The 22,901-nt window shown below is 35.0% G+C and overlaps 6 protein-coding genes across 10 annotated transcripts; 2 read left to right on the top strand and 4 right to left on the bottom strand.

Moving 5' to 3' along the window:
* Window positions 1-1,982: 1,982 nt before the first annotated feature.
* On the bottom strand, window positions 1,983-3,971 carry LOC103484295 (berberine bridge enzyme-like 21). The gene has a single exon (XM_008441304.3). The coding sequence runs from the start codon at window positions 3,842-3,844 to the stop codon at window positions 2,144-2,146; it is 1,701 nt and encodes a 566-aa protein (XP_008439526.1). The 5' UTR covers window positions 3,845-3,971; the 3' UTR covers window positions 1,983-2,143.
* Window positions 3,972-4,804: 833 nt separating this feature from the next.
* Window positions 4,805-6,558, bottom strand: LOC103484293 (berberine bridge enzyme-like 14). Its single transcript, XM_008441302.3, has one exon. It carries the CDS (start codon window positions 6,527-6,529, stop codon window positions 4,949-4,951), a length of 1,581 nt encoding a protein of 526 aa, XP_008439524.1. The 5' UTR covers window positions 6,530-6,558; the 3' UTR covers window positions 4,805-4,948.
* Window positions 6,559-8,302: 1,744 nt separating this feature from the next.
* On the bottom strand, window positions 8,303-10,267 carry LOC103485297 (berberine bridge enzyme-like 8). The gene has a single exon (XM_008442851.3). It carries the CDS (start codon window positions 10,206-10,208, stop codon window positions 8,625-8,627), a length of 1,584 nt encoding a protein of 527 aa, XP_008441073.1. The 5' UTR covers window positions 10,209-10,267; the 3' UTR covers window positions 8,303-8,624.
* Window positions 10,268-11,595: 1,328 nt separating this feature from the next.
* Window positions 11,596-16,738, top strand: LOC103485296 (berberine bridge enzyme-like 4). Its single transcript, XM_008442850.2, has 2 exons — window positions 11,596-13,187; window positions 16,352-16,738. Exons 1-2 carry the CDS (start codon window positions 11,596-11,598, stop codon window positions 16,551-16,553), a joined length of 1,794 nt encoding a protein of 597 aa, XP_008441072.1. The 3' UTR covers window positions 16,554-16,738.
* On the top strand, window positions 14,470-16,532 carry LOC103484294 (eukaryotic translation initiation factor 3 subunit D-like). Its single transcript, XM_008441303.3, has one exon. The coding sequence runs from the start codon at window positions 14,566-14,568 to the stop codon at window positions 16,264-16,266; it is 1,701 nt and encodes a 566-aa protein (XP_008439525.1). The 5' UTR covers window positions 14,470-14,565; the 3' UTR covers window positions 16,267-16,532.
* A 687-nt stretch (window positions 16,739-17,425) lies between the features above and the next one.
* Window positions 17,426-22,901, bottom strand: LOC103484292 (alpha N-terminal protein methyltransferase 1). 5 transcript variants are annotated; one of them, XR_007823038.1, is made up of 8 exons: window positions 22,449-22,894; window positions 22,272-22,330; window positions 21,278-21,397; window positions 20,590-20,691; window positions 19,300-19,354; window positions 18,933-19,030; window positions 18,087-18,273; window positions 17,426-17,648 (listed from the first exon to the last, which is right to left on the bottom strand). XR_007823038.1 is itself a non-coding variant. In XM_008441301.3 (8 exons), the coding sequence occupies exons 1-8, from the start codon at window positions 22,717-22,719 to the stop codon at window positions 17,645-17,647; spliced, it is 828 nt and encodes a 275-aa protein (XP_008439523.1). In that variant the 5' UTR covers window positions 22,720-22,899; the 3' UTR covers window positions 17,426-17,644. The 5 variants fall into 5 exon arrangements, 3 of the variants coding, with proteins under 3 accessions (XP_008439523.1, XP_008439521.1, XP_008439522.1); XR_536709.3 differs by having other exon boundaries at window positions 17,426-17,653; window positions 22,449-22,893; XM_008441301.3 differs by having other exon boundaries at window positions 18,155-18,273; window positions 22,449-22,899.

The raw sequence follows: 22,901 nt of genomic DNA, 5'->3' as shown, positions 1-22,901 counted from the left end.
AAATAATTTTAGACTATTTCGTAATTATAGAAAAAGGCCTACAAAAAAATAAAAAATCAAATGGGGATGAAAATTAAGTAGGTCATTATTGGATTAAATTTAACAAGTGGTCTCCTTGGTTAGGTAAATCATTACCATGTTAAGTTATTAACTCTAGAAAGTAGTGTAAAGTAGGTAAAATGAAATTAGTAATTTAAGATAGAAAAGCATGGAGAAGAGTTAAATATGGAATTGGAAGTGTGACATATAATTTAAAATTGAAAAGTACATATGTTATATGTATGTTATGTATTGTCCGTCTGTCCCTTGTGGATTCACATGTCTACCACATCATTATTTATATCTTCCTATCTAAAACAATCTTTTATTCAAGGTCTAAACTTTATGAAAATTTAAATTTTTAAAAGTTTTATTCTAAATAAATATATCATAATTCATATAATAATTAATGCTAAGATTTCATCAATACTACTTTAAATAAACAAGGGAAAAAAATTCATTTATACCCTTAAACTAATAATTGGATGATCTAAACCCTTTTTAATTCCAAACTAGTATTTATAAATTTAGAGGTCAAGATGTATCAATTTGAACTATATATCCATTGTGTTTTACTTAGATACTTGTAATCGGTGTATTTGTATAAATTGATACAAGTAAAAGTAAAACAATTATTGATTTAGGATTTAAAATTGATTTTGTGGATAAATAATTGAAAGGGAAAAGAGTGTGAAAGGAATAAGTGGGATATGGTTTGACTATGAAAAAAGAAGTGGAGAAAAATGTGATGATAATTAATGAAGAGAAAATTTGGTTGCAACCAACGTGAATGAATTGAGATCTTTTGTGATTTGATTGGGACTAACATATAGCATAGAAGCTATGCCACGTTTTTAATCACATTGCCCACATCAATTATTCACTCAAATATATACTTGTTATTATATTCAAATTACAATGAAAATGTATGAATGATGGTATACATTTGTGATAAAGTGCAAATTTATGCCTGAAAATGAAATTTTAATTCACCAGACATTTTATTATCTAATTTTTGAATATTTTGTTTTCTTTGCTCTTTCAAGTAGCGAAAGACATCTAATATAACTTGTCCGCTTACATAACACGTAGATTTATTAAGGCAAAGGAAAGATATTTTGTAATTCAATTATTTGTACTTAAAAGCTAAAAAATGTAATAAATAAAATTTGAGGTGATTTAAATTAAAAAGCATTATCTTCAAGTTGAGTTCAACCATTTAAAAAGTCAAACTTCCAAAAAAGTTTAAAAGTTGACTTTGATTTTTCAATCCACACAAAGGTTCTCCATGCATTTCCTTTTTCAATATATATATATAAATAACTAAAATAACTAAAATATTTATAAATATAGAAAACATGATAATTCTATTATATTTATATCAATCTCTTGAAGAAAAATAAATATAAACTCAAACTTTTCTTGAGACAATTAATCTAAATTAAGACAAAAACCTTTTATCTTTACTAAAATTATAATCACTTCAATAAAATTATTTTTGGAAGTTCATTTTTTTTTTAAATATATATATATATATATATTGAGTAAATATGTTGTAGGTAATTTTTAAAATATAAAATAGAAGGAAGGCATTGAGGATTCCTAAAATGTCCAAATAATAATTATAATAATATTTTTAATGATTATTTATTAAGAAAAAAGAAAAAAAGAAAAAAAGAAAAATGAAAATGAGGGTTTAGAGTTTGAGTTGGTTCAAACTCTTTAGCACGTGGGAGGTAGTTAATGAAGTTCGTAATCACAAGTTGGGAACTGGGACGCGTTTTTACGACTCCCACGGACTCCCCCACCATTCCTATACAATCCTCCATTAGAAAACCTCCACTCATAAAGAAAATTCAAACTTCCACCAACTCAAACAATCTCCCTCCCCTACCTACTGTTTTGACCCTTTTTTTTTTCTTCCATTAATTAAATGCTCGAACTTATTCACAAACTTTGTTTTTCTTCTTATAATCATGTGTAAAACAATTAACCAATTACAAATACCCCAGCATTAATCAGTGGGATAGTTAAGCTTTAATTATACAAATCCCAGAAATAATATGGGAATGAATTTCAATTTTCAACCAAGCAATGCATACTTTTAAAGGCTCTCAGCTCTGCCATTAGAATCAAATGCTTCGAGTTCAACACATGGAATGCTCTGTTCATATTTGAAAAAGTTATCTGGATCCACCATACTCTTCACCTTCACCAATCTATCAAAATTTCCCTTAAAATACTTTCTTCCCCAAATGCTACCCTCCCAATAGCTTGCATTTCCAATCCCATTCACTCCCAAATCCACATCTCTGTAGTTCAAATAAGCACTTCTAGGCGATTTTGAAACGTACGGCGTCATGTACTTGTAAAGCTCTCTAATCATCTCCAAATGCTTGGCTGCAGCCTCATCCCCTTCTTCTTTCCATGTCACTGAGTATTGAATTTTGTATTTGTTCCCAGCTCTATGTGGAAATGGAGTCTCCGTCTCTGGAATTTGACTCATTTTCCCACCATATGGGTTGAAAGTCAAAGCTGGTCTTTTCAGTTCTATCATTTTTCTCATCATTCCTTCAAGACCTGCCTTTGAGATTGGTTCTTGAACATAATCTGATTTCTTCTTCAAGAACTTTTCAGAGTTGGGTTGTCTTTCAAGCAAGACATCGAGTGGAGTTCCGATTGGGTAGTTTGACCAAAACAGAATAGAGTCAATCCAGCTCATTTCTTTACAATCCTCACCCTTAATACCCAATTCAGGAAATCTTTCAGACATTAACGCAAACAGTTTCTGTGCATTTCCAAGAAATAAGGAGACGAATTTGGCCTTCGCTGTCTTTTGGGTTTTTTTATTTACAGGAAGAATCACTACTCTTATGAATAGATTTTCATCAATTGTATCAGCAATTTCTTGCCATTTGTGCAAGATATCTACAACACCTTCTTCTATGGTTTTCTCCGTTCTAAAAACAGTGACAGTTTCAGGTAAAAGAACAAGTTTAAACTTCCATGAAACAATGACACCAAAACTAGCTCCACCTCCTCCTCTAATTGCCCAAAACAAATCTTCCCCCATTGTTTCTCTATCCAAAACCCTACCATTAACATCAACGATCAAAGCATCAACTACATTATCTACTGAAACCCCAAATTTCCTCATTAAATTACCGTATCCAGCGCCGCTGAGATGACCTCCAACTCCAACCGTGGGGCAAACCCCAGCTGGGAATCCATGGATCTTGCTCTTCTCTGCAATTTTGTAGTAAACTTCCCCGAGGGTTGCACCAGAATCCACCCACGCGCTTTCGTCTTCGATGTCGACAGCTACGGATCGAAGATTGAACATATCGAGGATCACAAATGGGGAATCGGATACATAAGAGAGGCCGTCGTAATCATGGCCGCCACTTCGGATTCTGATTTCAAGGGCGTGGATTCTGCAACAGAGAATGGTGGCTTGAATGTGGGAAACATGGGTTGGGGCGACGATGAACAAGGGTTTTGGGGTAGTGGGTGAAGCGAACCTGAGATTTCTGATGTAAGAGTTTAAGACAGGGGAGTAAGATGGGTTATCAGGGAAGAAGGTAACTTGAGAGATTGGGGAAGATGATGGTGAATTAGAATGATCGGAAAGACAGTCGAGAAGGGTTTGATGAGAGGGAGTTTGAGCAGAAAGCGCCATTGAAGAGAGAATGAGAAGAAGGGTTGTGAGAGTTGGGATTAATACTGAATCTGGGATTGGGATCCCCATTGAAATGGCTTTGGGAGGAAGATGATGAAAACTAAAGAAACAACAAGGAATTTGCATCGACCAATGGAGGCTGCCACTTCATACTTGAAGGCTAAGTAATATCTGTCATTAAAAACAATGGACAAGTTCTACATGTCTAATCAACAAATTAATTAAGATCCATGACGGATAACAAAATCGAGCTCTATTAGATAAGAGGTGGATAGGTAACACATAATTATTAATTTATAAATTTGTATGTTTGGTTTTGTTGTAGTTATTTGTTTGTTGATTTGATAATTGTGGTTAAGAGAGTGGATTTGTATGATTTGACAGCGAATGAAAACCGTCAAGAAAATATAACAGATTTCTTAAAAGAAATGCCATAAAGAATCAGTTGTGCAAGTTTCACATTATCATTCATTCAAAGCTACGCCTACCCCCACTTACCTTCTTTATTTACTTATATATATATATATAAAAGATTAAAATTAATAAAGATACACCTTTGTCGAAAAAATATCTTAAAATTTAAAAAAGTTTTAAAATATTTAAGAATTGATTTTAGATGTAAATAGTTAAAGCTTGCTTTCAAAAATATTTGTCTAACTATTGAAAAGTTAGAAAATACTCAAAGTTTATACCCATTTTCTCATGAAATCCAAAAATATAAAATTCCATAAAATCTGACAAAATTTTAAAATAAAAATTTCTCGTTAAATTCACTAAAATAATAACTAATCAAATAAAAAAAAAATATATATTTTTTTTTAAATTCAGTGAAATCTTGTACAAATACATTTTTTTAATTTCCTTAATTATTGCTTTTGTATGTTTAAGGAGAAGTTTTTGATTTGAAATTTTGTAAGGTGTTGGGGAATTTTATGTTTTAAGTTTTTATTTTAGGTGCCTAAGAATTTGGTACAAAAATAGATATAAGATAAGAGAGAGAGAGGGGCATAGTTGTGTTTGTTTTAGTATCATTCATGCATTCATTCATTCATTCATTCAAAAGCTACAGCTACGGGGCTACTCCCACTTATCAAATCATAACACATGATTAATATCGAAATCATAACACATGATTTGATTAATATCAAAATCATAACAATTTAAACTTGAAACCATTATTCATTCATTCATACATTCATCTTTGCTGCTGGTTTATTTACAAAAAAGACATCAACGAGTGGGGATACTCTGTTCATTCCTGAAGAAATTTTGAGGATCAACCTTCGTCTTCACATCCACCAATCTCTCGAAATTCCCTTTGAAATACTTCTCCCCATACACCTTCCCTTCTTCCAAACTCCAATTCCTACTACTTCCAACATCTATGTCTCTGTAATTCAAAAACGCTTCTCTCGGATTATTCGTCACATATGGGCTCATCGCTTCGTACAGTTTTCTCGACGACTCTATCTCCTCTTCTGCCTCTTCGTCCCCTGCTTCCTTCCAGTTTGAAGAGTATTGGATTTTGAATTTCACTCCTGCTCTGTGTGGAAATGGCGTCGCCGTCTCTGATATCTCACTCATTCTCCCCCCGTAAGGATTCCATGTCAGACCCACTTTTTCAACATCCATAATCGCCTTCCATATGCCTTCTATCCCTTCTCTTGAAATTGGTTCTCTCACATAGTCTGATTTCCTCTTCAGATATGGTGTTGATGCCATTTTCCTGCTCAACAGCGCTTCTGGAGCTGTTCCATTTGCGAAGTTTGCCCAAAACAGAACCGATTGAATCCAACTCATTTCAAAACACTCTTCTCTTTGCAATTTCAGACTGGGTATGTTCTGATTCATAATCTCCATAAGCTTCTCCACTGGCCCAAGAAACAGAGACACCAATGTAGCTTTCCCTGTTTTTTGTCCACTTTTCCCTTTGGATGAATGCAACATCAATCTTATAAACAGATTCTCATCCAACTTGTCCATAACTTGCTGCCATTCAAAAACAACATCCGTTGCTCCGTCTTCAATCTTTCTATCAACATCAAAAACCGTCACCGTTGATGGGACTTGAACTAAGCTGATCTTCCATGAGAGAATAACTCCAAAGCTTCCTCCTCCTCCACCTCGAATTGCCCAAAACAAATCTTCCCCCATAGTTTGTCTGTTTAGGATCTTCCCATCAGCAGTTACAATCTGAGCATCCAAAATGTTATCGACGGTGAGCCCATATTTCCTGAGCAAATTTCCATACCCACCTCCAGAAAAATGGCCACCAGCACCAACGGTCGGGCAAACTCCCCCAGGGAAGGCATGGAGGTTGCTCTTTTTAGCAATGGCGTAGTAAAGTTCACCCAAGGTAGCCCCTGATTCGACCCAAGCAGTTTGGGTTGGAATGTCGACATTGATGGCTCGAAGATTGAAGAGATCGAGGATGATGAAGGGTTGTTGGGAGACATAAGAGAGGCCCTCGAAATCGTGGCCGCCGCTGCGGATTCTGATCTGTAGGCCGACGCGTTTGGCGCAAACAACGGTTGATTGGACATGGGAATAGTGTTTGGCAGTGACTATAAGTAGTGGTTTTGGGGTTGTGGGGGTTTGAAATCGGAGGTTTCTGATGTAGGAGTTGAGAACTGGTAAGAAGGAAGAGTTGTTGGGGGTGAAAATGGCGTCAGAAATCGGGAATTGGGGTTGTGAAGTGGAGGTTAGACATTGGAGAAAGCTCTGTTGAACAGAATCAGAGGATACCAATGGAGAGAAAATGAAAGTGAGAGAGAAGAACGTGAGGATTATTGAAGAAGATGAAGACCACATTGTATATTGTGTAATGTAATGGTGAAGAATGATGGAATTTGAATGGATATTTATGTGAATCTTAAAGAACAAACACAATTATTTTGCTCTTTTTTTAGTAGGTTGGTTTTTCTAAATTAGGTTTATACACACTGTTTATTTATACAATTATACCAAAATTAAAATATCCATTGGAGTGAAATAGCCTTTAGTTTTAAAAATACAAAAATTAAACACACATAATCCTTATGTAGTTACTATTTTAAAAAAAAAAATAAAAAATTGTGGATTTGATTTTATGGAAATTAATTTAATTGTTATTTCTTGTTTATAAATGTGTGTTGTCTGAGGGGATTTATATAAGGAAATAAGTTTGAAATCCAAATCATATTGGAGGAATAAGAGGTTGGTTTAGTTAGGAAATAAATCCAATGAGGTCAAATATTCTTAATTTGATATATATTGTTTTTTTTAGAAAGTTATACCCTGGCAATTTAATCCCTTGTATTGCATTCACCTACATGAAAATATATGATTATTACGGATGAAGAATTGAGTTCTAAAGTCTACGTTGGAGTTAGAAAGTTTATATTTAAACTATAAACATCGTCTAAATGAAGTTAATAAAGATTAGGGGAACATAAAATTACTCGATAAATACGTAAACTTTAATAAATTTCATTTTCAAAACTTGACTTGAGTTTTAAAAGAACGCCGTTTTCTAAAATAAAATAAAAAATATTAGGGCCCGTTGTATTTTAACGATTTCACGGGTTTTTTTTAATGTATATAGTTTTCTAAAATTTATTATTGTCTCAAAATGTTTATAAAATATACAAAAACTTCATATTCTATTAACGACAGTAATAGATATTGAACCTTATGTCATTTACAACAATTTTTCTTTTTAAAAGTATTAATAAAATAGATGAAGAATCTTTATATAAAAGTTTAAACATTTTCAAAAGCTAAAAAAAATGAAATAGGAGAATTCAAAATAGGGTTATTACCAAACACCTTCCATTTAATAAGACTTTCTTCTACATGGGACAAAGTTATGGAGAGTAATTTAAAGAAATGATTTGAAACCTATGAATCTGTAACATTATTTAGTATGATTTAAGGGAAAAAAAAAACACAGTATTTAATAATATGTTTCTCTATTTAGAAAATAAAGGGGAGAAGGAGATTTGATATTAAGGGTGCGTTTGGGGGAGGGAAAGAGTTAGGGGGGAAAAGGATTATAATAATCCTGAGATTATGATAATCCTAGTGTTATGATAATATGTGTTTGGGGGAAAGAATATAAAAGGTAGTATTATAATAGTATGTGTTTGGGGGAGAGATTATGATAGTAGTATTATAGTAATATATGTTTGGGGGAAGGATTATGATTGTAGTAATTTAAAAAATAATAATAGAATTTAGATTGGGTTATTTAGGTAGGGTAATGTAGGGCTGTAAGAAAGTAAAAATAGGATAAGATAGGGTTATCTAGGGATTATGATTATTTATCATATTCCTTGGGCCAAACATAGTTTGGCCCAATTTCCTAATCCTTTTCCCTCTAAAACCCCACCCCAAACACGCCCTAATTGTTTTCCATTTGGATTTCCCACCATGTTTGATTGCTCAATTTAATTATGTTAGAGTATGTCAAATGTCCTTGCTTAGTTGGAGGTCAAATCTTTGTAATGACCCATACATTTTGGAAAAATATACATCTAAATTTTACAATTTTATTTTGTGAAATCCTTAATTGCTTCCTAAGCTTCTAAAACTTTCACAACCAAATTAAATTTAGAATTTTGGTCCATATAAACTTTTACATTACTTCTTTTTAACAAGCATCCTTTGAGATGATGATATAATAATTGTGGGTGAAGATTGAACCTCTAACATCTCTACAAAACAGGATCCATGTCAATTAGATCAAACCAAACTCCTTTTAAGACTTATACGATGCAATTATCAAAACTAATAAATAACTTGACAATCCAAATATTATAATATTACAGTTTTTTCAAATTGCTTGGGGGTGCTTTTGGAGAGGAAAGAGTCCTGATAATATGTATTTAGTGGAAAAGCGTGAGATGAAGATAATCTCAGTTCAAAATTAACGAGTGGGGATACTCTGTTCATTTCTAAAAAAATTCTGAGGATCAACCTTCGTCTTCACATTCACCAATCTCTCGAAATTCCCTTTGAAATACTTCTCCCCATAAACCCTTCCTTCTGCCAAACTCCAATTTCTACTACTTCCAACATCAATGTCTCTGTAATTCAGAAACGCTTCTCTCGGATTCTTCGTCACGTATGGGCTCATCGCTTCGTACAGTTTTCTCGCCAACTCTATATTCTCTTTCGCTTCTTCTTCCCCTTCTTTCTTCCAATTTGCAGAGTATTGAATCTTGAATTTCACTCCTGCTCTGTGTGGAAATGGCGTCGCCGTCTCTGATATCTCACCCATTCTCCCTCCGTATGGATTACACGTCAAACCCACTCCTTCTATCTCCATTAGTAACTTCCATATATCTTCAATCCCTTTCTTTGAAATGCCTTCTCTCACATAATCCGATTTTCGTTTCAGATATGTTCCAGATGGAGATTCCCTCTTCAATAGCGCTTCTGGGGCTGTCCCGTTTGCGAAATTTGCAAAAAACAGAACCGATTCAATCCAATTCATTTCAATACACTCTTGTTTTTGCAATTTCAAACTGGGTATGTTCTGGTTTACAATCTCCATAAGCTTCTCCACTGGCCCTAGAAACAGAGCCACCAACGTAGTTTTCCCTGTTTTTTGTCCATTTTCCCCTGAAGCTGAATGCATCATCATTCTTATAAACAGATTCCCATCCAACTTGTCCATAACATTCTGCCATTCCCAAACAACATCTGTTGCTCCTTCTTCAATCTTTCTCTCAACATCAAAAACCGTCACAGTTGATGGGACTTGAACTAATTTGATCTTCCATGAGAGAATGACACCAAAGCTTCCTCCTCCTCCGCCTCGAATCGCCCAGAACAAATCTTCACCCATTTGTTGTCGATTTAGAATCTTCCCTTCAACGTTAACAATCTGTGCATCCAAAATATTATCAACAGAAAGCCCAAATTTCCTCATCAAATTCCCATACCCACCTCCTGAAATATGTCCACCAGCACCCAGTGTTGGGCAAACTCCACCAGGGAAGGCATGGACCTTGCTCTGTTTAGCAATGGCGTAATAAAGTTCCCCCATGGTAGCCCCTGCTTCAACCCAAGCAGTTTCGGTTGGAATGTCAACATTGATGGCTCGAAGGTTGAAGAGATCGAGAACGATGAAGGGTTGTTGAGAGACGTAAGAGAGACCTTCGTAATCATGGCCACCGCTGCGGATTCTGATCTCTAGAGCGACGCGTTTGGCGCAAACAACGGTTGATTGAACATGGGATGGATGTTTGGCAGTGACGATTACTAGTGGTTTTGGGGTTGTGGGGGTTTGAAATATGCGGTTTCTGATGTAGGAATTGAGGACAGGTAAGAAGGAAGCGTCGTCGGGGGTGAAAATGGCATCAGAAATGGGGAATTTGGGGTGTGAATTGGATGCCAGACATTGAAGAAAGCTCTGTTGAACCGTATCGGAGGATAAGCATGGAGAAAAAAGCAAAATGAGAGAGAAGAATGTGAGGATTGAAGAAGAAGAAGATGGAGTCCACATTGCTGCAATGGAATTAATGATGGAGGAATGAGAATGTTTGAGAAATTTGGGTGAGGGATTTAAAGTAAAAGACAATGAATTTTCTTCCATATATGTCAGTTAGTTGGTTGTGTAAGGAAATGATTTAAAATTAGATTGATATTAAAATAAGAGGTTCATATAGTTTAGCAAATAATTAATGGTGAGAAAGAAGCTTTGGTTTTTGGATTTTCCAAATTGATTGACTCTTGATTACTGGTCAATCTAAATATTCTATAAATGGGATGAGGTCAAATTTCCTTAATTTCATGGCTTTCTCACTTAATGCCAATCATTTTATTTTGTAGATTAATCATTTGTCCACCTCTTTTACTATACTAAATCAAATTAAATATTTCAAGGAAAGGTGGTGAATCTTTTATTTTGTAATTATGTAATTTCAATTTTCAAATCACATTCCTTCATTATTCTTTTTTAGAAAACAATTTATTATATATATATTTGGAAAAGATACTTATTTTTACTAATCCTATTATTGTACTAATTCTTTTTCTCCATTTTCAAGGCTGAGATTAAGCTTTTAATTATTAGAGAAGAGAAAATTACTAAAAATATGAACTTTTTCTTTCTGTATATGCCTACGCCATTTTATTTGTTAACAATCTTCCGTGTCATTTTACTTGGTGTACATAGATTGAATTAGGGAAACATTTTCGACCAATCCAATTGAGTGGACAACTTACATAACTTAAATAAAAAAATTCAAATTGAAATGGATTGTCGACTTTTTTACTTAAATTTGTGTAAAACACATATTAGTTATTAGAATTTTATGAAACTCAAATGTTAAATATTAAAATGCATATTTATTACAAATTTCAAACAATTATTATATATTATATATAATATTAGAAATTAACCGGAATTAATATGAATTTAAATTATTTTCTTTTATAGAAAAGTTGATATATTTTTTGGTTTAGTTTGATATCAAATTTATATTCCTTACTTATTAGGCTTTTTAAAAGAAATATCCAATATATTAGTAATTAGTAAAAAGTAAAAGAAAAGGAAAATATAGATCCCCAGTTCTATGAATAGAGGACACCATTTATAGTGGAACGTACTAACGTAACAATTTAATAACATTTGAAATTTCTCTCACCCAAATAAATACATGAAATGGAGAGTAATAATATATACATAAATGAAGAGAAAAAAAGGAAACAAAAAACATTCCAATTAAATAGATATAGTAATAAGGATAATTAATTTCCATGTTGAACGCACTACACAATCTCATTCAATTAAATTCTCTTTTCATATATGCATACGTAAAACATATATCATATATATATATGATCCCTCATCTAAACTCTCCCATTTCAAAATTATAATATCAAACAACATGTGGCCTCATTCTTTCATCCTTCTTCTTCTTCTTCTTCTTATTTCACTAATCTCATTAGCATCTTCCTATGAATTTACAACACCTCTTCAAAAATTTCTGTCTTGCCTTCCAATCCAATCCTCACCCTCCATATCTGATATAATCTACACTCCTCAGAACACTTCTTTTTCTTCTGTTCTTCAATCCTACAACAGAAATCTCCGATTTCTAACCCCACAAACCCCCAAACCAATTCTCATTCTCACACCTCTCGACCCCACCCATGTCCAAGCCACCATTCTCTGTGCCAACTCTGCCGGTCTTGAGCTACGAGTTCGAAGTGGCGGCCATGATTATGAGGGCCTCTCCTATCGCTCCACCAATCCTTTCGTTCTTCTTGATATGTTCAATCTTCGTAACATTAGCATTTCTGAAGAATCTACCGATTATGTTGCGTGGATTGAAGCCGGCGCCACTGTTGGCGAACTTTACTATCGGATTGCTCAATTCAGCCCCACCCTTGCATTTCCCTCTGGGGTTTGTACTTCCATGGGCGTCGGCGGCCATTTTAGTGGCGGCGGATATGGGAATCTCATGAGAAAATATGGACTTTCAGTTGATAATATTATTGATGCTCTGTTTGTTGATGCAAATGGTGTGATTCATGATCGTGAGTCTATGGGTGAAGATTTGTTTTGGGCTATTAGAGGAGGTGGGGCTGCGAGTTTTGGAGTTGTTATTTCGTGGAAGATCAAATTAGTGTCAGTCCCTGAAAAGGTTACGGTTTTCAATAGGAAACTGACAATAGAAGAGGGTGCACTCGATGTGGCTCACCGTTGGCAGTTTGTGGCTCCTAATCTACCCAAGGAGTTGTTTGTTAGAGCAATGCATAATGTAGTGGAGTCCATTCCAAAAGAAGGAAAATTCACAGTACAAGTTTCGTTTATTGGTTTGTTTTTGGGAACTACTAAATCTCTCATTCCCTTAACGAATAAGTATTTCCCTGAATTGGGTTTGAAGGAAAGTGATTGTAGCGAGAGAAAATGGGTAGAATCCACTTTGTTTTGGTACAATTCCCCCCAAGGGAACGGTATTGATTTTCTGCTCGAGAGACCAAAGAATGGCTCTTCTTTCTTCAAGAGTAGATCCGATTATGTGAAGCAGCCCATCCCGAAGGAAGGGATTTCTGCGATTTGGCGAACGATGATTGGATTTGAGAATACCCATTTGGTGATGCAATGGAATCCATATGGAGGAAGAATGTGGGAGATTGAAGAATCAGCTACTCCATTTCCACATAGAGCTGGGAATTTGTTTCTGATTCAGTATCCATTGGCGTGGGTTGAAGAAGGAGTTGAAGCTGCAAATTTTTATATGAACATGTCGAAGAGTTTGTACGATTTCATGACTCCGTTTGTGTCGAGCTGTCCTAGAGAATCGTTTTTGAATTATAGAGATCTTGATATTGGAGCGAATTTAGGTAGTGGAATCAATGAGGGAGTTGCAGAAGTATATGGGAGGAAGTATTTTAAAGGGAACTTTGATCGATTGGTAAAGGTGAAGACGATGGTGGATCCTGATAATTTCTTTAGAAATGAACAGAGTATTCCTCCATTGCCGAAAGGGCAATTCGTGTACGAAGATTTGGGTGCCTGATTCCTTCTACTAACACTCAACTCATGTGGTTTTGGAAGCTTCAACTAATATGAACTCCAGTGGAGTTTTGGAACTTAGTATCACTATCACTGTATGATGTCATTTTGATTCCAATAGTTTTAATTTTTCATTTTATTTAATTTTTAATTTTTATGCATTTTAATAAATAACATCACTCCATATATTCTTCATATTTATTTATTTAGTCATTCGTATGTTTCGTATTTATTTATTTTTCTATATACAGTAAAAATGAGTCAATTTATTTATAAATATTTTTTTTTTACAGTATTGATATTTAAAATAATGTTTCCATAATATTTTAACTATATATTTATATATTACAAAGAAGATTATAAACTATATTTAAAGAAAATGCTTAAACAACACTTTCTATTATTTTCATCAAATAATATATAAATTGTTGGTCCAAATCGTCCGGAAATAAATATGATTTTTGTACTTAATTTTTGTTTAAATTCACGAATTTTATAGAGACTTACTTATGAATTTTGTATTTTTTTTAAAGATTAAATTGACCAGTGAAAAGAAAAAAAAAACACAACTCTAGGAATATGTATATCAATGAAAATGAATAATAATTGGAAAAAGAAAATTATAGGAGTGTTCTAGTATAGAATCGATGTCTCCTTCGATCAAGCTTAAGCCAATATAAATGTAAACTTAATTATATCTCTTTCTGTTTAATACTGCCCAAATTTTTAATAATATAATTAATTATTGAAAATAATTAAAAATAAAAATCTACTACACTTAGAAGTATAAATATTTTGATAGCTTTTATCATAATGTTGCTAGAAAGTTTTTCTTTTTATTTTAAATTTGAGATAAATATTATTAGAGTCAAAGTTTAAATCTTGAATTAAAATAATTGTATCGATTAAAATCCCAAATTAAAAGATTCTATTGCTTTAAATTCTAAATTAATATTTGCATCAACTTAATTATGATACATTTACCTAAGTTCAAAATCTAAATTAATTGGAAAAGTATAAAGGTAATATAACTTTGGCAAAGAAATATGTTTATTTTCTTTTTGTTAATAATCTATTTTATATTTTAGATAGAAAGTCGATTTTAATTTAGAAGAAGATAATTTTGAAATAAACCTAAAACATTTAATGTTTTATCCAAAGAAGAGAAAAGGAAAAAGAAAAAGAAAAAGTACCGGGGCAGAATTGTAATTTAAAGCATATCTTTAGTAGTGAGGCAAAGAAAAAAAACCTAGGGTTTTGGCCGCCATTTTAGTTGCTTTCATTCTTGCGCTCTTCTTCTTCTTTTCCCAATCCCCTTCTCATCTGATCGTCAATCATGGTCGGAGGTTTCGAAGTGGGAGCTGTTCCCTACAACCCTGACGGCTGGGGTCCTCCGGACTCTACCGCCACTCTCGTCGCCTCCAATAACCTCCCTCTCAATGTTCCTTTTGCCCCATTTTCTCGTTCCGATAAGCTTGGCCGGATCGCCGATTGGACCCGGACGATGAATAACCCTGGTCGCCCCAAGACTGCTTCCGATTCCGTCTTCGATTTCACGAATGACGATTCCTTCCCGGCCAATGCCGACGAGGACATGTCCTTCCGTTTGGTTGATGGAAAGCCTCCTCCGCGCCCTAAATTTGGCCCTAAATGGCGATTCAATCAACAAAGGACGCAACTACCTCAGCGCCGCGACGAAGAAGTTGAAGCTCGTAAGCGCGAGGCTGAGAAGGAGCGGGCTCGCCGTGACCGCCTTTACAACCTCAACAGGTCTAATGTCAATGCCCCCCGTCGTGAAGCTGCTGTTTTCAAATCCTCTGTGGAAATTCAACCTGAATGGAACATGCTTGATCAGATTCCGTTCTCCACTTTCTCGAAGCTGTCCTTCTCTGTTCCCGAGCCCGAAGACCTCCTTCTCTGCGGCGGCCTAGAGTTCTATGATCGAGCGTACGACCGAATCACTCCCAAGAACGAACGCCGCCTCGAACGCTTCAAGAACCGCAACTTCTTCAAGGTAACTACTACTGACGACCCTGTCATTCGTCGTTTAGCAAACGAGGACAAAGCCACGGTTTTTGCTACCGATGCCATCCTTTCTACCCTTATGTGCGCAACGAGATCGGTTTACTCCTGGGATATTGTGGTTCAGCGTGTTGGTAACAAGCTTTTCTTTGATAAGAGAGATGGGTCACAACTTGATTTGCTTGCCGTCCATGAGACCTCTCAGGAACCCTTACCAGAGGCAAAGGATGATATCAATTCCGCTTACTCACTCAGTGTTGAAGCTGCTTACATTAATCAGAACTTTTCACAGCAAGTTTTAGTTAGGGATGGAAATAAGGTCGCCTTTGACGAGCCAAACCCATTTGCAAATGAGGGTGAGGAGGTTGCTTCTGTTGCTTATAGGTATAGGAGGTGGAAACTCGATGATGATATGTATCTTGTAGCCAGGTGTGAGGTTCAAAGTGTAATGGAGGTTAATAAGCAAAGATCATTCTTGACTTTGAATGCTCTTAATGAATTCGATCCCAAATATTCTGGTGTTGATTGGAGGCAGAAATTGGAGACGCAGAGGGGTGCTGTTTTGGCCACTGAGTTGAAGAACAATGCTAATAAATTAGCCAAATGGACAGCTCAAGCCCTGTTGGCTAGTGCAGATATGATGAAGTTGGGATATGTCTCTAGGGTTCATCCTCGTGATCACTTTAACCATGTCATCTTAGCTGTGGTTGGATACAAACCTAAGGATTTTGCAGGTCAAATTAACTTGAATACTTCTAACATGTGGGGTATTGTTAAATCAATCGTGGATTTGTGCATGAAATTGAATGAAGGTAAGTATGTTTTGGTTAAGGATCCATCGAAACCACAAGTTAGGATCTATGAGGTTCCTGCAGATGCATTTGAGAATGATTATGTTGAGGAGCCACTGGCTGAGGAGGATCAAGTGCAACCACCAGCAGAAGATGAAAATGGTGTCACTGTTAATGCGGCGACCGATGATGCAGAAGAGAAGGTTGATGCTGTTCAAGCTTAGGTCAGCAGCATCCATTATTGTTTTTTCCAACTTGCCCGGGGAAGTTAAAATTTTAATCTTTTGTGTCTTTTTACGTCCTTTCTTTTTCTAAGATTGTTATTTATATTGTTTTGAATTTCGGCAAGCATAATATGACACATTGCTCGAGTAACTTTCACTTATTAAAAACTTTTGTTAGCACAGCTGGTTATGATGTTAGTTATGGAAGTTTTGAACATGAGTTCTTTCCATCAATCATATATATTTCTATGGATTCTTTTTTGGTTTGTTTGGCTTATGGATTCTAATTTTCGATTAAGTTAGTCTGATACACCCATCAATCTTGATGCTTAAAGGATTTGATACACCCACCTTCCACAACCTTCAAATTGTCGAACGTGAGCATAACTGTATAAGGTCTTAATGCTTGCTTCTGAGGAATGGCTCAGATGGTGGCAGGTAAAGTGACAACCTATTTGCCATTGGTTTGGTATCATACTAATTTGTATCTCTACTGAAGAGTTTTGTTTATGTTTAGTAAATCAATATGAAAGATTAAATAGTGGACTGCTATGGCTAAAGAGGGGGCAATTGATTCAAATTTAGTATTTAGCACTAGTTATTTTGTTCGTGTGTAGTTAGCTTTATTTGATATGCTAGCATTTATTGGAGAAGAAGATTGCTAGTCTTGGAGTATTTCTCAGTATATGATATCAGTTCTGTTATTTGCCTACTTATTTTTAGTTGATCCCATTACCATACACCTCCAATTTTATATTAAACCTTCCCTATTGAAAAATAAGGAAAAAAAGGAATGAAGTAAGGTGACAAAATGCACAACATTTTGTTGCTATAGTAATCTGAATTTTCTTTTTCTATTTCTAACTGAACGACTTTCTCTTGTAACAGTTTATACTAAAAGTAAAAGCTGTTGAATTATCGTGCTTGGTTTGGTAAACTTTTTTTCTTACTGCTGAACTCATTAGGTAGGGTATTTTTACTCATTTATCAACATTTAGATGGACCTAAAATATATAGATTGCGAAATTGATGGCCTAAATTTATTAGATAGGGTATTCTTACACATTTATCAAGTAAAATGAAGACGCTTATGGTAAAATCATTGATAAACTACCTTTCCTCGGCGTTCCTTGCTCTTTCAAATTAGAACTCTACCAAATGGCTGTAAATATAAAGTATCACAACTTTTCATTAAAATGAAGAACTATTAACTGTTGAACCATTGAGTATGAGAAGACCATTATGCAATGTACATCACTTTACTGTTTAACATAATAAAGGGAAAAGGGCTTTGGGGCGGATGGCAATGACATCTCCTTGCAAGTATGAAAAACGAGAAGCTTGGTGTTTCCAGTTCCATCTACTGTGGATTTGTATGTCAACTGGCCTACCACACAAAATAAATACAACTGAGAAATTAAAATACGGACATATACCAAATATATACAGATCTTTTAATATAAGTGCCATGTTATTGTCTTTCAGTGTTCGTATCTGTTTCAAGAAGCAGTTGTTTGCAAAACAAGCAGTTATCTTCAACTACAAATGAAGATACCTTTCCAAACAATCCAGGAAGTGTAGAAATAGGTTAAAATAGTTGGACCAAGAAATCTCTCTAAAACAAACTTTGGATTTCGTAATTTTCTTTTGTTCAGATCTTTGAAACGGGAGTATTCAACGATCAAAGCCAGAGAGTTAACAAAGACTAAAGGAGGTAGTTCATACTTATCACTTGAAGACAAGATGACATTCTACGAGAATTTTGGGATAATATGTACTTACACGCCCACATGCAATCTACATAAAAGGTTAAAAAGTACCCCTCTACAAATGTATATATTGCTACTGCCTCGTTCAGAAAGGAGAGGAATGAGGTGAAGCTCCTCACTTGATAACGCCAGGTCTATTGCTTTGTTCCCTTTTGATGCGAGAACTCCTCTTGGGGACCTCTGTAGTTAATGCATACATCTTCACCGGAAATAATTCCTGGGGAAATCCCTTTTGGTCCTAAAAACATTAACCACAAAATAGAAAACAATAAGTCCACTGATATAGGAGGAATTTCAGAGTTAGTAAAATTACACCCAGGTAAAAGCATGTTCATGGATTGAGTTGGGAGGTCCTGGTTACGAATTTATTCATATTCAATCCAAATATTCCAATCCTTTTATGGGTAAGGTATGCTTTTCTATAAAATGATGGGTCTTAAGCTCACCTTATGGTTCAAGCTGCTGTCGAACTCTCTAACTAGTGTTCACATTTCAAACACAAAATACAACTCTATTTTCTGTTAAATTCATTGTTTTCCATAGGACCAAAGGGAATTTGAATAATCCAAGTATAGTGAGGTAAAGCAGAAATGTTGATAGGACTAGTTTACAACTTCTCAGGACTAATTGCTAAATTTCAATATTTTGAGATCAGAAGGCATCTTACTGGAAGGGTAAAAATTTAAGAGGCTTTTATGAACATAATCAGATGAAATTACATTTATCTTAAGTATCTTGTTATTTGAAGTGATTTGCACAGATGAATTTGAGAAATAAATAATGGATTTAAAATAAGATAACCGAGAAAATCATTTGCAATTTTGTTTGATGGTTGAACAGATGAAAGTAAACAAAAGTAGCATAGATCAGACTGAACCAAATGGATAGTGACTTTACCCTTGATTTAAATATATAGAGCCCGCACTGGTTGAATAGATCTTTATAGTATGAGTCAGATCTTGTGATGCTTCGATCTTCTTTATCTAATATAAACCCTGCAACAAGATACAACACTTGAGTTCCGATATGTCCCACTCAAAAGGTTAATAAGGCAGAGACATGCTCTAAATAAAAAGGTCTTTCTTTCAAAACCAGAAACTTTATTGGAGATGAAAAAGTGAAAATCGTTTTCATTGAATGCAGGTATCAGACATTGAAATTGAAATAATATATATTCTTGTTATTATTTTTTTTGAGAACTAATATATTCTTGTTACTAGAGAGCATGGGATTCTTAAAGAAAAGAACTGAAAATGGCAAGTACCAGATCTTGCAATATTTTCCTTCAGGATGAAAATTCCGCCAGCTTTTAGGCCCAACTGAAAAGTAATGAATGATTAGAGCCATAATAGGTTTTAGTCTACCTGATGCAGTCATGGCATACTTAATTATTAAATATTCAAACAATAAGTACGGTCCATAAAGGGGTTATCTAGCAGAGTTAAGCCCAGTTATCAGAATTTTTGTTTCTAATAAAAGTTGTAAGAAAAATGATTTTTTTTAATTACTAGCCAGATGTTATTATAGACAGACTACTTGCAAGATGAATATGGTGCTGACGTTAGCAGAAACATGAACAATATCAATGTGTTCTTCCCAAAAAGAAGAAAAGAACACCAATGTGAAAGAAAAACTGAAAACTGAAAACAGTGAAAGAAAAGAACCATCATAATTATTGTCCAGAATGACCTTATCATTTACAAGAAGCACCATAAGACTCACTGAGTCAGAATGATTTTCAAGTCAATACCCACAATTGAATGATCATTTCATCTTTCAGTGTTCAAAAGAGGTGCCTACGTTTTTTGAGAAATCAATTCACAGCGATTCTGGGGAGTTTGGACAAAGAGGAGATTGAGACGTTTGCTAGGCTTTCAACCTGAAAATTCTAATATACACCTTTTTTTTCCGTTTGCACTAATGATGATTTTCTCGTCAATACCGACTCAAAGTCCTTTTAAACAAACCTTAACTAGGTGGACATATCTTATCTACCCTTGTGTTTCTACTTTATCCTGAGAAATGAGCTCCTAGTTTCTAATCAATATAAATATTAAGATCTCTATTTTCAATATAAATATTATCAAAAGGATTTTTCCCTGAGATATTATTTGAAATATTGAAATTTTCATAGATAAAGTTATTTTAATATCTTTCTAAAATTATATATAAATTGAAATTTTAGGTTAAAGGTTTCAAGCTTCCATGAAGTAAACTTTGTTGCCAGTATTTCTATCGACATTTTCACGACATCTTACTCTCTGAGCATCATAGTGGCCTTCATCGTTATCATTTCCATATTCAAGACTGTTTTAGTAGCTAATTCAAAATATATCACCCACAATAGAAGAACTCCACAACAAAGGTGGCAAACAAGAAATTTAACGATAAGGTAAGAGAAAAATGAGAAGATCTAAACCATTTGAAGGGTTTAACTGACATTGACCGCTAGACCACATTGCTACAGCCAAAGGAACCCGAGAAATGATAAATTACTCGAGTAACAAAATTCTTCAGAGCTAGATTCAAGAAAAGATATATCTATACAACTTACCTTTGCTCTTTTAAAGAACGAGATAAAGTCCTCATCAGTGAGATGTCCAATACACCACTGAACCCAAATAACATCGTATCTTCCTGCATCTGGCGTGAATTCCTAGCAGTAGTGTAAATTTAGATGTTTCAGAAAAGAGAAAACGACTGGCACCAGATACCAAATCAAGAAATATACAAGTGAATTCATGGATGTCAAAGAAAATTCAGGCAGATAGACATTTGGTACTCATAATTTACTGCTGTAAATCAGATATGCACAGTCAGAAGATGGAGGAGATCCAAAGGCACCGTAGCATCAACTAAGATACCAAAGCAACTTATCACATAAAACTTCTCAATACAACGTCTTACCTACTGGATGTTGAACCTCTATCCTGTGGCATCTAGCAATGTGAAAAATTGTTTATCCGTTTTTTTTTACTTGAGTTCGAAAATGTTGTCTTAACCATGGACCTATATATTGGCAATTGTTCTCCAGTTTCTTATAACTCTTTTCTTTTCAGTTGCATAGTGGGGGAAAACATGCTCTTTACACAAAAACCAAAATTCCTTTCTTATTAAAAAAGAATACATAAGCTACCAAGTAACACCTAAAGGGCGAAAGAGAAGGTCTTGAGCAAACACAACCACAAAAAATAACAAATTCTCTTATTTTACCTGATTGAATATCAATTGATTACATATACCTGTAGAGGCATGCAAAAGAAGTTAGTGGCTTTGTGCAGATCAGAGGGACCATTATTTTCTGGAGCCAAGCTTCCACGAGCAGCCTCTAGGAAATGTGATACAGGTTCAAGAAGATCGACCTAAGACTCAAAAAGAAAAGAGGTAAATAAACAAACTTTCTATAGGAGTAAAATTTTCACATAAAAAAACAAAAGGAGCTAGTAGCGATATCTTGCTGCAATTCACATAAAGTTGAATGTGGAATTGAAAGCTTGGGAAATTGGATCTAGAGTCACAACAAACCATTGATTTCAGAATCATGACAGTCTACATCAGAGCATAACTTTGAATATCAATATCCGGAAAACCATTTGTTGAAGTCAAGGAAATGGTCATAAACAAATGGCCCAACCAAAATAATGGTATCCTGGCAGGGGTATGCACTGGGAAACTAAATTTATTATAGTCTAGGCGTTTATTGATCTCATCCTTCTATCTTATGTATGACAATATCCAACAAGAAGTGTTTCGTGTGGATAGAGGACAGGATGCTCATCGCTAATTTTAGGTTCACTATATTATTGGCGTAAAAGCATAAAAATCCATCTAAATTCCACACGGTTACTTTAACTATAAACGTCTGTGATTTTACTTCCTTTTATAACCAAAAAGATACGGAAGCGCTGCGATTCAATTAATTTAACAGCTATTCCACCATATTCATCATTCGTTTGGCTCTTCGATACACGTTTTTTAAAACAAAAGAAAAAAAAAAAACGAGCATTAAATCCCCGACAGCCCAATAAGAGTTCTAGCCACTCTTGTGAAAACTGAACATCTATCCATATGATCATGTCCACCTTTCAAGCTGCCAAGCAGATTGCACAAAGTCGAAGCAAAAACCAAAAGCCCAAAACCAAAGAAAGCACGATTTCGTAAGTGTTACACAACGGATTCCAAGACAGAAGGTAACATGGCAGGAACAAAAAGGCAATTTATATCATCTTACGTTACCTCGTTAAAATATCTAATAAGAAGATTCTTGGTGATTCTCCCAATGCCAGAACCACAATCTGGAATAGCAGCTCAAGCATTAGTAGCATTAACTAGAAAGTACAACTCATCCAGAGCAGTGATAATAAAAAGTGATGGAATGAGAAAATTAAGAAGTGGGGGTATGAAGAGAGATACCGAGAGCGACAAGGGGTCGGTCTTTTCCAGCAAAAGATAAACGTTCGCCTAAAATGGATTTGAGAAAGACTTCACTACCCAAGATATCGGCGTCGTTAACATGGCCATAGCCGCCCAACACCCCATCAACAGAAGCCTCAACACCTTGCCAATAGCCTACGCCTTCACGATACCATTCTGTGCGCTTGGTGGGATTCCCGACATGTTCCCTCCACATCTCCTCCGCATTCTTGAATTCATGGCCGTCTGTATCAGCACCACTCCCCTCCATTGCCTATTGATTTATGCCTAACTCTTTTGATTCTGCTTCGATGCCCAAAGCGTATCCCCTCGTCTCCCTGCTGCTCCCGCCCTTGTCCCTTCTTGCGGCACTGCTCTGATTTTTCTTCCCTCCTTGCCGCACCGATTTGCTTGTGGCAAGTGATTACCAAAATGTCAAAAACTAAGGAAAAA

This window comes from Cucumis melo, chromosome 8, assembly GCF_025177605.1.
Source record: "Cucumis melo cultivar AY chromosome 8, USDA_Cmelo_AY_1.0, whole genome shotgun sequence".
Lineage (NCBI taxonomy): Eukaryota > Viridiplantae > Streptophyta > Magnoliopsida > Cucurbitales > Cucurbitaceae > Cucumis > Cucumis melo.
This window is presented reverse-complemented; position numbering and strand designations above follow the sequence as displayed.

Excerpts from the sequence above, each read along its gene's own strand:
- LOC103484293 (XM_008441302.3), bottom strand. The coding sequence starts at position 6,529 with ATGTGGTCTTCATCTTCTTCAATAATCCTCACGTTCTTCTCTCTCACT.
- LOC103484292 (XM_008441299.3), bottom strand. The coding sequence starts at position 22,719 with ATGGAGGGGAGTGGTGCTGATACAGACGGCCATGAATTCAAGAATGCG. Across the intron at positions 22,331-22,448 it reads CCGACCCCTTGTCGCTCTCG|ATTGTGGTTCTGGCATTGGG; the intron begins GTATCTCTCTTC and ends CTGCTATTCCAG. Across the intron at positions 17,654-18,154 it reads AATAGACCTGGCGTTATCAA|GCCAGTTGACATACAAATCC; the intron begins GTGAGGAGCTTC and ends TTTGTGTGGTAG.
- LOC103485297 (XM_008442851.3), bottom strand. The coding sequence starts at position 10,208 with ATGTGGACTCCATCTTCTTCTTCTTCAATCCTCACATTCTTCTCTCTC.
- LOC103484295 (XM_008441304.3), bottom strand. The coding sequence starts at position 3,844 with ATGCAAATTCCTTGTTGTTTCTTTAGTTTTCATCATCTTCCTCCCAAA.
- LOC103484294 (XM_008441303.3), top strand. The coding sequence starts at position 14,566 with ATGGTCGGAGGTTTCGAAGTGGGAGCTGTTCCCTACAACCCTGACGGC.
- LOC103485296 (XM_008442850.2), top strand. The coding sequence starts at position 11,596 with ATGTGGCCTCATTCTTTCATCCTTCTTCTTCTTCTTCTTCTTATTTCA. Across the intron at positions 13,188-16,351 it reads AGAAATGAACAGAGTATTCC|TTCTAAGATTGTTATTTATA; the intron begins TCCATTGCCGAA and ends CGTCCTTTCTTT.